The sequence below is a fragment of the Meles meles genome, chromosome 5 (assembly GCF_922984935.1).
Source record: "Meles meles chromosome 5, mMelMel3.1 paternal haplotype, whole genome shotgun sequence".
Classification (NCBI taxonomy): Eukaryota; Metazoa; Chordata; class Mammalia; order Carnivora; family Mustelidae; genus Meles; species Meles meles.
Genome location: NC_060070.1, coordinates 19,323,955 through 19,337,114, shown reverse-complemented (window position 1 = coordinate 19,337,114; position 13,160 = coordinate 19,323,955). Strand labels below are relative to the sequence as shown.

The 13,160-nt window shown below is 43.0% G+C and overlaps 1 protein-coding gene across 1 annotated transcript in view; it reads right to left on the bottom strand.

Annotated features, from left to right (window-relative positions):
* HDAC2 (histone deacetylase 2) overlaps nucleotides 1-1,653 on the bottom strand; it is a 30,058-nt gene extending 28,405 nt beyond the window's left edge. Inside the window, exon 1 of the mRNA XM_046005910.1 lies at nucleotides 1,343-1,653. Within this exon, the coding sequence (XP_045861866.1) occupies nucleotides 1,343-1,394 (52 nt within the window). The 5' untranslated portion in view covers nucleotides 1,395-1,653. The remainder of the gene's footprint in view (nucleotides 1-1,342) is intronic.
* Between the last annotated feature and the right edge of the window lie 11,507 nt (nucleotides 1,654-13,160).

The window sequence follows — 13,160 nt, the reverse complement described above, 5'->3', positions numbered from 1 at the left end:
CTTCAAACAGACCAAATAGGACTTGCAGGTCATTGAGCCTAGGTTCTTAGAAAAATTTTCGAAAACCTTCTCTCGAGAGTAACCCAGTAAAAACTATTTACCAAATTAATGTCTTTGTGAAATCTGCAAAAACAGGTTACTACTGCATTTCCACAGGAAACAGGATTCAAGAGATTTAATGTTACTGCTCAACTTTCAAATCAGAGAACCCCTAGAATTACATTATCTTTCATAATTTCTGCACCGCAAGCTCAAGCTTACCTGATTATTCAGTACTTCTGCATTACTCCTTAAAGTTTTCCTACACCAAAACTCCCAACACCTAGCAACAGCTTTCACAAACAAGATGCCCATGCTCTCCTAAACCTCCAAAGTAGGGTCTATTTCCTGATCGAACAAAGAGCAACAAAGAAGTGGGTGGTAACCGCCTCTCACAGAGGCAAGCCAGGACCCATCGAGACTGATTTGCGACACAAGCAGTAACAGCTCCACGTTTCCCTAACACCGTCACATTTCCCGCGAAGACTAACTACCTCAAACTCGAAAACCCCATTTTTTATCGAGGAAGTGAAGCCTTTTCATTTGAATCCTGAGAAAGTGGCGCTCAAAGAACCCGGCGAACAAAGGAGAGTGATGGAGCCCGGGCGAACCCGCAGAGTCAGTGTGTCCCAAGGCGGACGTAGGCCCCCACCCTCGGTAACTGCTCGCCAGGACCGATCCGGTCGAGGGGTCCCGGCTGAAGCTGGAGGCGGAGAAAGGAGCAGAGGCAGCCGGCCAGCCGGAGACCGAGAGGAAGGGAGGGGCGGGGCGGGAGCGAACTGTGACGGGGGGGAGGGGGAAGAGGGAGTTGGGGGCGGGGCTCTCGCGGCCGCGGGGCTTTGTGTGAAGTCCGGGCCGGGGTAGATATTTTGATGGGGGGGGGGAGGGGTCGGAGCCGAAGCAGGGCACCCCACACCTCCGCCCCAGTAAGTGGCGAGCAAAAGGGAGAGGGCAGGCCATCCCCTTGGCCACCTCCACGAAGGCGGGGTAGGCCGGCACCGTCCCACAGGCGGCCGCCCTCGGGGCGGCGGACCGTACTGCAGAAGGGAGAGCGGCAGGAGAGAAAAGGGGGCGTCCACCTGGCTCCCGCCGCAGGACCCGCGGGGGCCGCTCGCCGCGGAGGGGCTCCCCCTGATGGCGTCGGGTCGGGAATGGGTTAAGATGCGGCCAGACACCGGTCCCTCCTCCTTCCCACCCCTCAGCACCGGCGCCCACTCGCGTCGGCGGCCGCGGAAGCCGGCGCGGCTCCGGGCCTGGATCCCCAGCCCTGCCCACCCAGCCTCCTGCTGGCTGGGCCTCTCACCATCATAGTAGTAGCAGACTTTCTTCTTGCCGCCTCCCTGACTGTACGCCATGGGCTCCCCGGCCACCGCCGCCTCCCGGCTCCGGCTCCTCCTCCTGCTGCTGCTGCCGCCGCGGCTCGGCGGGGAGAGAAAAGGGCTGGAGCGAAGGTGGGGGTGGCAGTCCCGCAGGGAAGGGCTGGCCGGAGGGAGGAGAGTAGGGGACGCCGGGAGGACTCGGTACCGCCCGGCCGAGGGGCCGAGAGCTCGGAGCGGGGGGTGGCAGCGGCGCCAACTCGCGACACTGGGGAGGGGGAGGGGGCAGCCAAACCACCTCTGGAGGCCGAGGGGAGGTGGGACGTGTCCACTGTGGCCTTTACAGGGGACAGAGGGATCCGACTAGAAAATGAGTCTCTTCAGTCTTGAGATAAGAGGCCTTATGTCGATGAGCACTTGCAGAGGGCGACGCCAGCTGCAGTCGTGAAACGAAAGAAATGGTTAGTCTGTTGCTCCGCAAGTAGATAGAAGGAGCGCAGAGCAGAGTGAACGCTCCCCCCCTCTGGATCTTCGCGCGGTGGTTGCGCCTATCCGGAGCCTGCGCAGTGGCGTCTTCCCAACCGTAGCCTTGGCCGCCGAGACCCCCTCCGTGTCGTCCCACGCCGCTCCCCTCCCCCAATGTCGCGAAGCTCCCGCCCGAGCGGACCACGTGCCGCAAACCAGGCGGGGAGAGACCACTACTGCACCCCTTCCGGCCTCTTCGAACGCGCTAGGGTGCAGCTCACGGTGCCTGGGCCGGGTCGCTTCAGGTTTCTCGTTTGTTCGTTTGTTCTTTCATTTTTTTGCTGGTAATTGCTCCGAGATTCTGACCTGTTAAGGGGACCTGTTACAGATAAGGAGTTGTAAAGTGTATTGCCTGGGTTTGAATAATTATAGAACGCATTTGCATTGGGGCGTAAAGCGCCGTTCTGAGCATTTGCACTTAAAGTATTTTCATTGATATCTATATATGATAGATACCTGTTAATTCATTTAAGACTCTCCCAAACTCTGGGATGTGTTATTTCTATTACTTCTTTATAAATGGGGGCAGATTAAGGAACCTGGTCCTCTCAACTGTTGAGGATCAGGGGTTTGAATTCATTCAGTCTTTCCCCCAAATCCACACACCCTTTCTCCATTACACTACTAATGCTGGCTGGACACTGCAAGACTGGAGCAGAAAACTAAAAGAAAGCACTTTCAAAACTCATGGAAGTTAAAAATACCTGTGTCTGATCAAGTCAACAAACATTTATCAAGCACCTATTCCAAGCCAACCACATTGCATGCGAAGGGTGGGGGGGGGGGGGTACTGACAGCTTGCAATATAGTACTCCTATCCCAACCATAACTTTTATAATTTTTCCTAAATAGCCAAATACACACTCTCTTCCATACCCATCCAAAAAAAGGGAGGAGAGGAGTCTTCTTGAAGCAGGAAGCAGGAGCCATTGGAGCCACTACCAAAAATATCTTTATTTTGCTGTTTGACTTCAAAATCCCCAAGGTATTTATAGTTAAAGCAGCAATTTTCTTGGATCTCACCCCAAGAAGTTTAGGTCTGAAGTAGCCTCTTCCCCTCCGCCGCTCCTGCCAGGTCTTTTAACAAGCACCCCATGTAACTGATGTGTTTGGTACCACAGCAGTCCTGTGAGAAACACTGGCTTAAAGTTAATTAGGAGGTATTGACTTTCACAGTTTTACTCTATGAAGTCCCAAATCAACTTGATAGATTCTGAGAAGAAACTAATATTCTCAGAGCAAACACAGTGAAGTCCGAAATGAGATTTTATTTACTTCAGGAGAATTTCCCTGCCTCTGGGTGCCACTCTGCCCACAGGTCTGTTTCTTTGTCCTTCATGTTGTCTGTCCTGGGGACTCGTACCACTCTAGCTCAATACCATGTTAAGGTTGCTCACAACTCCTCTGAACTTCTCATTAGAATAGTTTAACAAGAGGAGGGACTATGTCTGTCTGGGATATAATTGTATCTTTATGCCTATGACATGGGACAAGTCACTTAAACTTTTTTTGGTCTGAATTGTCTTATGTGTAAAATGAGGCAGTCTTATTTGAAGAATATTTTCTCATATGAATATTGAGTGACTCAAAATATGGAATTGTTTTTAAACAAGGAAAACCATGTAAATATAAGGAATTGTTATGATTATTGTTACAATATTAGTAATAATAATTATTGTTTGCATCCACAGTAGCTAACCTTGAACATGTGAGAAGGGCCTGGGCATATTTTGATTGCTGAGGAACTTGTCATTTATTATTTAATAATTTTACTTATTTTTTTAAAATATTTTATTTATTTGCCAGAGACAGAAGGTACAAGCCAGGGGAGGGGCAGAGGGAGAGGGAAAAGCAGACTCCCTGCTGAGCAGGGAGCCCTAAAGCAGGACTCCGTCCCAGATCCCTGGGATCCTGACCTGAGCTGAAGGCAGCAGTTGCTTAATGACTGAGTCTTCCAGGCGCCCTTATTTAATAATTTTAAACTATTAGAAGCAATTATTTTACCCTTAGAAACTGACATTAGGGAAGGATATCTTACTGGTGATAGGAGCAGGCCAAGAGAATTATGTGCCTAAACATCTATAATGAACTTTAGATTATCAGAGCTAACATACAGTTATTGAAACCAAATGACAAGTTCTAATTTCATTTACCATATTCAGACTCGTCTCTATCAACCCTTTTTACCATTAGATAAAAGAGTTTTAGACAGTATACAGGGGAAGGGAACAAGTTGAGAACATGTTAATTCATAGAATGCATAATTGAGGAGGACTGTCTATTCTTAAATGATTTTTCTTCTCCGTCTATATGAGTTTATAATCTCGAAGATGTTTAGTGCTTTGGGATTATTCAGTGAGAGGATCTGTTAAACATAAATGGGTTATTTAGACTGTATAGAACCGACTGAGTAGTCAGAAACTATTTAGAAACCAATTGCCTCAGCTTATGCTAAAAATGAAACCCTGATACTAACTACAGCAAATAGTCTAATTTTTAGTTACTATAAAGGAATTGTTCATAGTAGCTTGTTTCTACTCTAAGGAAATTTAGGTTTCTTGGTGTTAAATTCTATGTAGCAATTCCATAAGGTAATACAGAAAGTGGAGAAATATAATAACTAACACTAGGGTATTGTCACAAGCTAAACCAGCCTCAGGCTGAATTCTGATTTCCTCAGAAGTGTGATTCCTATTTTTACCCAGTACTATAAGCCATAAATCAGTCATCTGAACAGTAGCACTGAACAAAGATTACAGTGCTATTTGAACTGTGAATTTGTGTAATAAAATTTAAAACTTCCAAATTTTATTAAAAACACATTTTTGGGGACACCTGGGTGGCTCAGTGAGTTAAGGCCTCTGCCTTCGGCTCGGGTCGTGATCCCGGGGTTCTGGGATCGAGCCCCGCATTGGGCTCTCTACTCAGCAGGGAGACTGCTTCCTCCCTCTCTCTGCCTGACTGTCTGACTGCTTGTGATCTCTTTCTCTGTGTCAAATAAATAAATAAAATATTTTTTTTAAAAAACCACACTTTTTGTTTTTTGTTTTTTAAGATTTATTTATTTGAGAGAGAATGTGTGTGCCCATGGTGGGTGGGGGAGGAGGTAGGGGGTAGGGGCAGAGGAAGAGGGACTCTTAAGCAGACTCTTCTGACCTGAGCCGAAATCAAGACTCACTCTTGAGACCCTTAATTGACTGAGCCACTCAGGAGCCCTAAAAACATATTTTTGAATCGTAACTTATTTACTGAATTATTCAGTTACATTGAACTTTTCAAGTAACCCCTGTTAGCCTGTTACCCGATCAATGTTTTGTTCCTGTCCCTTAAAACAAAGTATTAACTTTGATCCACTTAAACAAATTTTCTAGTAAAATTCTAGACCATTCTGTGTCTGGGAAAAATCTACGTGCTGGTGTCTCCCAGTCACCCTGCATGTATATCTTAATTCTTCATTTTTCCTATGTCAAAATTTTTAACTTTCCTTCAAATGTGATAATTACTTCTTTCAACTGAGCACCAGCATTCTATAAATGGAGGGGGAGTATGCTTGTTGGAACCATTAAGTGGAAAGCCAAATGATGAAGATGGTGAAGCAGGAGGATAGGGACCTGGGTCCTTGAAGACTTCATTTATATCTGTACTACGCCTGTACTGTCCACCTCTAGACTTCTGGTTACCTGCAGGGGGAAAAAGAACCCAATTCAAAACAAACATTTGGTTAAACCATTGTAGTTAAGATTTTGTTAAATGCAGTTGAGTACAATCCTACCTCTTGTGAAATAGGAATTAGAGGTTATTGGCTTCTGGTAATTTCCACTAAGAAATTACAGATCTCTGTTGAGAGCTAGCTTTCTGTGGGTTTTTGAATATCTTGAGAGTGGAGGTACTAAATGTCCTTCTTCCAAACAGTCTATTCAAAGATGTTTGTGTAGAGGACAGCTTTGGAAGATAGAGAAAATGGCTTCTTCTGGAGCAAAGGTAGGGCTTGCTTTATAAAAGATTAGACAAGATTCAATTTTTCTGAATTCAGGATTCATCTCTCATAATGCAATGTACGACAAGTGTAGGAAAACTGAGGCTTGGCAGCACAAAAAAATAATACTTATACTCTGGTCACTGCTATGGTTGTGAATAATAAATTATCTTTGTCTTTAGCACAGGAGTCTTGTGTCTTATACTAGCATCTGTGAAACTGGTTGGCTAGCTCGTTAGCTTGCAAATGGGATAAAATCTCAGACCCTTCTCATTTCTTTAGTTTTTGGTGATGAGGTTAGGATGCTGAGAAAGACATAACATTCTAAACATGGAAAGATAAGAGCCTTGTCAACCAATGGAAGTTGAGGGAAGTCTATGGGAACTGGTGGCAAACATCTGACCAGGTTGTATAATCAACTGGGAATTAAATGGCCCTTCAGTGTATTGCCTGTTAATGAGGAGGAAACAAGGGATTTCAGGCTGAATACCAGGAAATAGAGTTGTTGCTGCTGTTGTTGTTTTTAAAGATTTATTTATTTTATGGGGGGAAAGGGGCAGTGGGAGAGGGAGAGAGAATCTCAAGCAGACTCCAGAGATGTGGGGCTCAATCTTACAACCCTGAAATCATGACCTGAGATAAAACCAGGAGTCAGACGCTAAACTGACTGCACCATCCAGGAGCACCAACCAGGAAGTAGGTTTACAGACAGATAGCTAGACAGTATCTTTCTTGTATAACTTTCCTGCTGGCGAGGGGTACTTCTTCACCATGTCAGAGACACTGTCAACCTGACCTGTCCTTTGAGACGTAGAGTGATCTCGCTAGAGATCCCCCAAAACTGTAATCAACACTTTCTTTCTGGGGATACCCTGTTCACTCCCAGGACTGTTCTTAACGGTATGGAAGCCAGACATTAATTTTACTGCTTCCAAGATCACAGTAACTTGTACCCTAGCAGTAGTCATAAGAGATTTTCAGGTACTTAGGGACACTCTAATAGATTGCGTAGGCTCCAGGTGACAGCGGAGATCTCTCTAAAACAGAGCCACCCTTCGTTACTTGGAGGAACTCCCCAGAGGAAGAATGGACTTATTTACATGCACTCTGTTATCCTGATGATATGAGTCAGTTAGTCAGAAAAGATGGTAAGAAATCTGTCCCTGAGTTTAGCTAGAGTGATCAGTGATGCCACCTGAGCCTTAGAAGGCAGATCTGCCTCAACTCACTGGCCTGAGTTGTTCTAGATACTAGAATTGCTCTAGAAGGCAGATTTTGGACCATCCTCAATACATCAGCTGAACTTGGATTAATGCCCCAGAGCAGACAGGAAGGTCAAATCAGAGCCATAAGGAGAAAGCCAGTGGCCTTCTAAGGTAAATGCTGATGGTATACGAGATTCCAGGAACCTAGGGACATGATTGAGGTCAATATGACAGATTAGTCTCATCCTGCCACTTGGCTATTGGTGACAGGGCCTTAATTAAATGCTGTATGAGACAAATTGAAGGAAGCCTCTGCCAGTCAGATTAATCAGAGTGGTCAACAGGGTTGTATATTCATGTGAAAATGTCAGTTCTGTGAAGAATTCGTGGGGCGGATTGTTAGAAGGGGCTGCCCCTGCATGTTCTTGGCGAGTGTCCCACGTGGACATTCTTGCTGAATATGCTAGATGGCAAGGCTTCTCTGTCTCCTGAGACTGCGCAGTTTCTAAAGCTCGTTGCAATGGATGCCTAACCAGGATGGTGACCATATCCTATCTAATGTGTCAGTACTAACTAGTCACTCTCAGGGTAGGAGAGACTGGCTTCTGGTTGCCTGCTAAGAAATCTGGGCCGTTAGTCCTGGGTTTCTCTTTTGCTGTACAACCCACTGTGTGTGCACATTGTCCTCTGGGTCCATTATGTGTTCTTTCTGGGACTTAGCGGGCAAAAGCAACAGACACCAGTTGATGTTGCAGCTCATGCAACTTGATGCTCATACAGCTTACCGTGCTGTGGGAAGTGAAGTACTTTGGGTCCAATCCAAGAATCTCCTGAGGTAGCCAGAGTCCGTGAAACTAATGAATTAACTTAATTAGCTTGCAAGAGGGGATAAAACCTCCATGGCTCCAGAGTTTGTGACCAATATGAAGTGTTGTTAGCACTGAGAAATGTTTCCTTTCACCGTGAACCCACAGATATATCCAGCTTAGGGTGAATTCTAGATTCTTCTTTGCCATCTTGAGGGAGAAATGTGAAAATTCCTAGAAAACTGCATATTAGCTCCAGATGGATTTAATTGAGAAACTGCATCCGATTGGTAGTTAGCAGAGGAAAACTGATACACTTTTATCCCATTTGTGCTGATGTGAATACAAAGAAGTTGAGGTATTAAACAAAAGCACTTAAATAGAACCACAAATTATTGAAAATTCAGTATCTTTTTTCCTATGAACCTGGACAGGGAATGCTAACAATCTAGAACAGATATTATGTAGGAGCAGTGAAGGTTAGATTATGCCAACTGACTTTCTCTTCACCTTCTCTTGCTCTTTTCTTAACTGACCTTTTTTTTCCCTTTTTTCTAGTTCCATTGAGCTATAGTGGACCTATGACCTTTTTCATCCAAATTTTACATTGCCGTGCCCCAAGAGATTACCACACTTCCCTTAACATTGCAGGGACCTCCACCTGAGTGGGCATAATGGCAGAGACTGCATTGTTTAGTGCTTTCCTTTTCTCTACAGTGAAGTCTCATTTTCTGAAGCATTAAACTATCCCTATAAATTCTGGTCTTAGTTGACCTAGTGGCAGATTTGCTTCATAGGATGTTCACAGCTGATGGCCTAGTATCAGATTTTGCCCCCTTGCTTTACAGGAGTAAGTTGATACTAGATTTATAGTTTATCTGTTGATATAATACATATTTACATTTGTTGGTATATTGATATGTTAAAAAAATTCATCAGACAGAACTTTAAAAATAGGATGTTAAGGCTTGGTTTTTGGTGTTTTGGATATTTTTTTCCTTCTTTTCCCTCCATTGGTTGCTTTATAATTTGCTCTTATTGCATTTCATTTATGATGGCATATTTTTTTTAAAGATTTTATTTATTTATTTGACAGAGAGAGATCACAAGTAGGCAGAGAAGCAGGCAGAGAGAGAGAGAGGGATGCAGGCTCCCTGCCTAGCAGAGAGCCCGATGCGGGACTCGATCCCAGGACCCTGAGATCATGACCTGTGCCGAAGGCAGTGGCTTAATCCACTGAGCCACCCAGGCACCCCCATTTGTGATGGCATATTAATTAGCCAAACATATTTTCATTTTTCTTAAGCTTAAGCAACCAGTATTTATATAGGGTTTGCTCAAGAAAAGATTCTGCTTAAAAATAAGACAAATAATATCTAAATTCACATAGCGTTTTCCTAGCCCTTCTTCCCTCTCTCTTTAATCCTCCACCATGCCATGTGCAATTTATATCTTAGCATCTGTATTTTTTTCTTATTCATGCTTCTCTCTCTTTACAAAATTGTAAGATACTTCAGGGCATGTAATATTAGTTTACTAGAACTGCCATAACGAGATACCATGGACTGGATGGCTTAAACAATAGAAATTTATTTTTTCACAGTTTTGGAGGGTGGAAGTCCAAGATTAAGATGTTGGCAGGTTTGGTTTCTTTGCAGCCTCTCTCTTTGGCTTGCAGATGGCTTCCTTCTTGCTGTGTCCTCACATGATCATCCTTTAGTTTTGTCCAAGTCCTAACATCCTCTTCTTTTGTAAGGACACCAGTCATATTGGATTAGGACCAACCCTAACAGCCCCATTTTAACTCAGTCACCTCTCTAAAGGCCCTCGCTCCAAATACAGTTGCATTTAGAATTTCTAGGAGTTAGGGCTTCAGAATTTTGAGGGAACACAAGTTAGTGCACAACAGGTGGGAATCTTGTCTTATATGTCTGCAGATTTTGGATGACTGATGTAAATGTACACACCATTATGTTCTAAAATTAATCCAGGCTTTGTAGTGCATCAGAATACCCCCACTTATGCTGTAGCTACTCTATAAAATATATCAAAACAATTTCCTTTGAAATTGCCTAGACAAGGGGATTACATTGGTCAGGGTTCTTGGTTGCCAATTCTGATTACAATAAACAAAAAGAAATGCATTAGAAGGGTATAGGTGGTTCACAAAGTTGGTGGGAAAGCCAGAGGACAGGCTTGAAAAATTGACAGGAATCAACCAGTAAGACAGATGATGAAACATAGCTCAATATCTTCATGAGAGGGGTCTGGTCACGATGTTGCTTCCTCAGTGGGCATTGGAAACTGTCCGTTGCTAGCATCGCCGATAGCAGCTCAAGACCTTGGAGTCAGCTGCCACTGTCTCATGGTCATGCATTTTCTCTGCCTTCTCTGTGTGTTTACTTCAATACAAAAGCCGTGAGGAGGCACATCCAATAAATGTTTCTTAGGTTATATGCTCTAGCTGTCAGGAACCAATGGGAGCCAAGTGTGTCGTTTCAGTAGAAGATGAGAATTTGGCTTCCATAACGCATGAGTGGCAGACTGCCCAAACATAAGAAGAAGGTCAAAATGCTGGTGACCCCAGAAGTGTCCACTTCAGACGTTAGCCTCTTGATATAAGTAACTCTGATGGTTTTCTCTTATCCTGAATGTCTTCCTTTCTTTTCATAAAATAACTTATAAAACTTAATTTTTCTTACATTCAATGAAAAACTAAGCCATTTGTTTAGGAACTAAAGAAAAATTACTGTTTATTTCAGGCATCAGATCTAACTTTTGTCATTGTGATGGTTAATTTGGGTGTCCCTTTGGCTGGACATAGTGCTTCGAGATATGGCCAAACAATATTCTGGATGTTTCTGAATGCTGGTTAGTTTTCGGTGTCAACTTAATTGGGCCACAGGGTGCCCAGATATTTGGTTAAACATTATTCTGGGCCTTTCTGTGAGGGTGTTTCTAGATGGGATTAACATTTGAATCAGTCAGCTAAGGAAAGCAGATTTCCATCCATAATGTGGGTGGGCCTAATCCAATCAGTTGAAGTTTCTAATGGCATTAAAGACTGACTTCCTCCTGAGCAAGGGAAACTCTGCCAGCAGATAGCCTTCAGACTTGAGCTGCAATATAGAGACTCCTCCTGGGTCTCTAGCCGGATGGCCTTTGGACTTGAAATACAGCAGCAACTCTTCCCTAGGTCTCCAGCCTGCGACCCACCCTGTAACCTCGGTAAGGCAGGTTATGCCGTGTCCCTAAGAGTACAACACAAGTTACAGGTGCAGAATGGGCCTATAGGACATCGAAGTGAAGGGGACCCGAGTGGGATCCCTATAGCTCTGGTGCTGGGGCCAGTGTTTGCCCTCACCATGGTAGCAGCCTGGGCCTTCATGAGATACCGGAAGCAACTATGAAAAGTTTGTTCTCTTCTAGGCTCCCATTAGAAGACCCATTTTCTTTCCGTCTCACCCTTATCCCCTGCCATTCTCCCATATCCTTCCCTCTCTCTGCGTAGTCAACGTGTCATTGAAAGAGACTGCTACCCAAGCAGGCCCTCATTGTCCAAATCTCCACATCCTCATATCTAATGGGAGAGTGAAGGTATTGTTTGAAAGAAGGCTGAAGAAAAGACATGCTTAGAACAGATGGGAAATTACGTATTTTGCTAGGATTGCCAATAGAAATTCAGCTGCAACCCAAAGAGGGAAAGGTCCAGTCTTCACATCAGCACGGGTAATACCTTTTTCTTAGCTGGCGTGCCTCAAAGGCCAGCTGTGCGACGCAGGGGAAGAGAGGATTTTTCTTCTTCATGATCTTCCTTGGGAAGTTTTTGTGGCCTTTATTTAATTTCTATCTACATATTTGGGTGCGTATATCAAACACAGGATAATGAGAGCATTTTTACTTTTGTAAAACACATGTGCATGTGTGTGCTTGCATGAGTGCACGCACACACACATACACACACACACACATGTCCATACATGATAATATAATAGCAGTGCCTTATGGAGAATTAAAGAAGTGGAAAGCTGAAAAAAAAAATTGGGGCATGCCAGCCTCCATGATTACAAGAGCTAATTTCTCAAAATAAGTCTCTGTTATAGATACACACATCTTCTTCATTCTGTTTCTCTGGAGAACCCTGACTAATAAAATCATAAAGACAGAATGAGTCCTATGTCACTGAAGAATAAACTGTGTGTTGCATGACTGAAATCTGGCCGACCGCAACTCTCTTATGTTGATGCTTTCTTTAAGCTATTAGGACACTAATAGAAACTAAAGAAGAAAATAACCAAATAGATAATTCAGTTTTTGTATTTTGCTGAGTTTCCCTCTACACTGTATTTCCAAGTACTTTCCAAGTACTTATAACAGGCAATAAAGATTTTTGCTACTCCCAATGGAAAAATTATTCAGCATCTTTATAATAAAGATTTATCAGAATTTAGCTTAGCTCATTTTGTTCTATTAAACACATTTTCCCCACTAAATTATTTCCTTAATTACTTACTGCTTTCTGTTACATTACTTGCAAACACTCATTGGCTAGGTAGAATGGAAGCTGGGTTAATTATTTACCTTGCTTTTATTTCCTCATTTAATTATTATTCTACTAAAATTTTGAGATAATAGGAAATAACTTAAAATTGTAGATTCGCCAAAAGTTAATTTGCGAATTGGACTTCAGTATATTAAAATTGTATATTAAATAATTAAAAAATAACCATGATGGAATTTTCTGATTATAAAAGTGCCTGCCCTAGGAACTTAGTTGGCACCTAGCAAAATTCTAGTAAATTTTTCCTTCCCTCTTTGTTCCTTCCTCCTTTCTTTCTGAATTATCTATTCTTTCAAGGCTGTTTTATTAATATCGTGGTTATGATCCTAGAATGATTTCTATAATGTGAATTTTTGTGCATTTTATGAATTTTGATCCCTAAGAGTTTGGAATGTATTCTGCTGGAAAAAAAATGTTGAAGCCATTTATGTAATATGATTATTCTATTTTTCAAGTCAAAGATGTTTAATGACAACTTCATAATTTTCTGATTAGTGTTCATGTTAGAAAAAAGAACTGTGCTATTGATAATAATCATAATATAAAGTCCCTGGGATGTATGACAATCCTTTCTTGTCAGCACAGTTACAATTTATTCCTTTCTTCCTTCATTCTCTTTCTTTCTTTCTTTCTCTCCCTCTCTCTCTTTTTTTTTCTTTTTCTTTCTTTCTAAGATTTTATTTATTTATTTGAGAGAGAGAGAGAGAGAGACAGCACAGCAGGGGAAGAGGG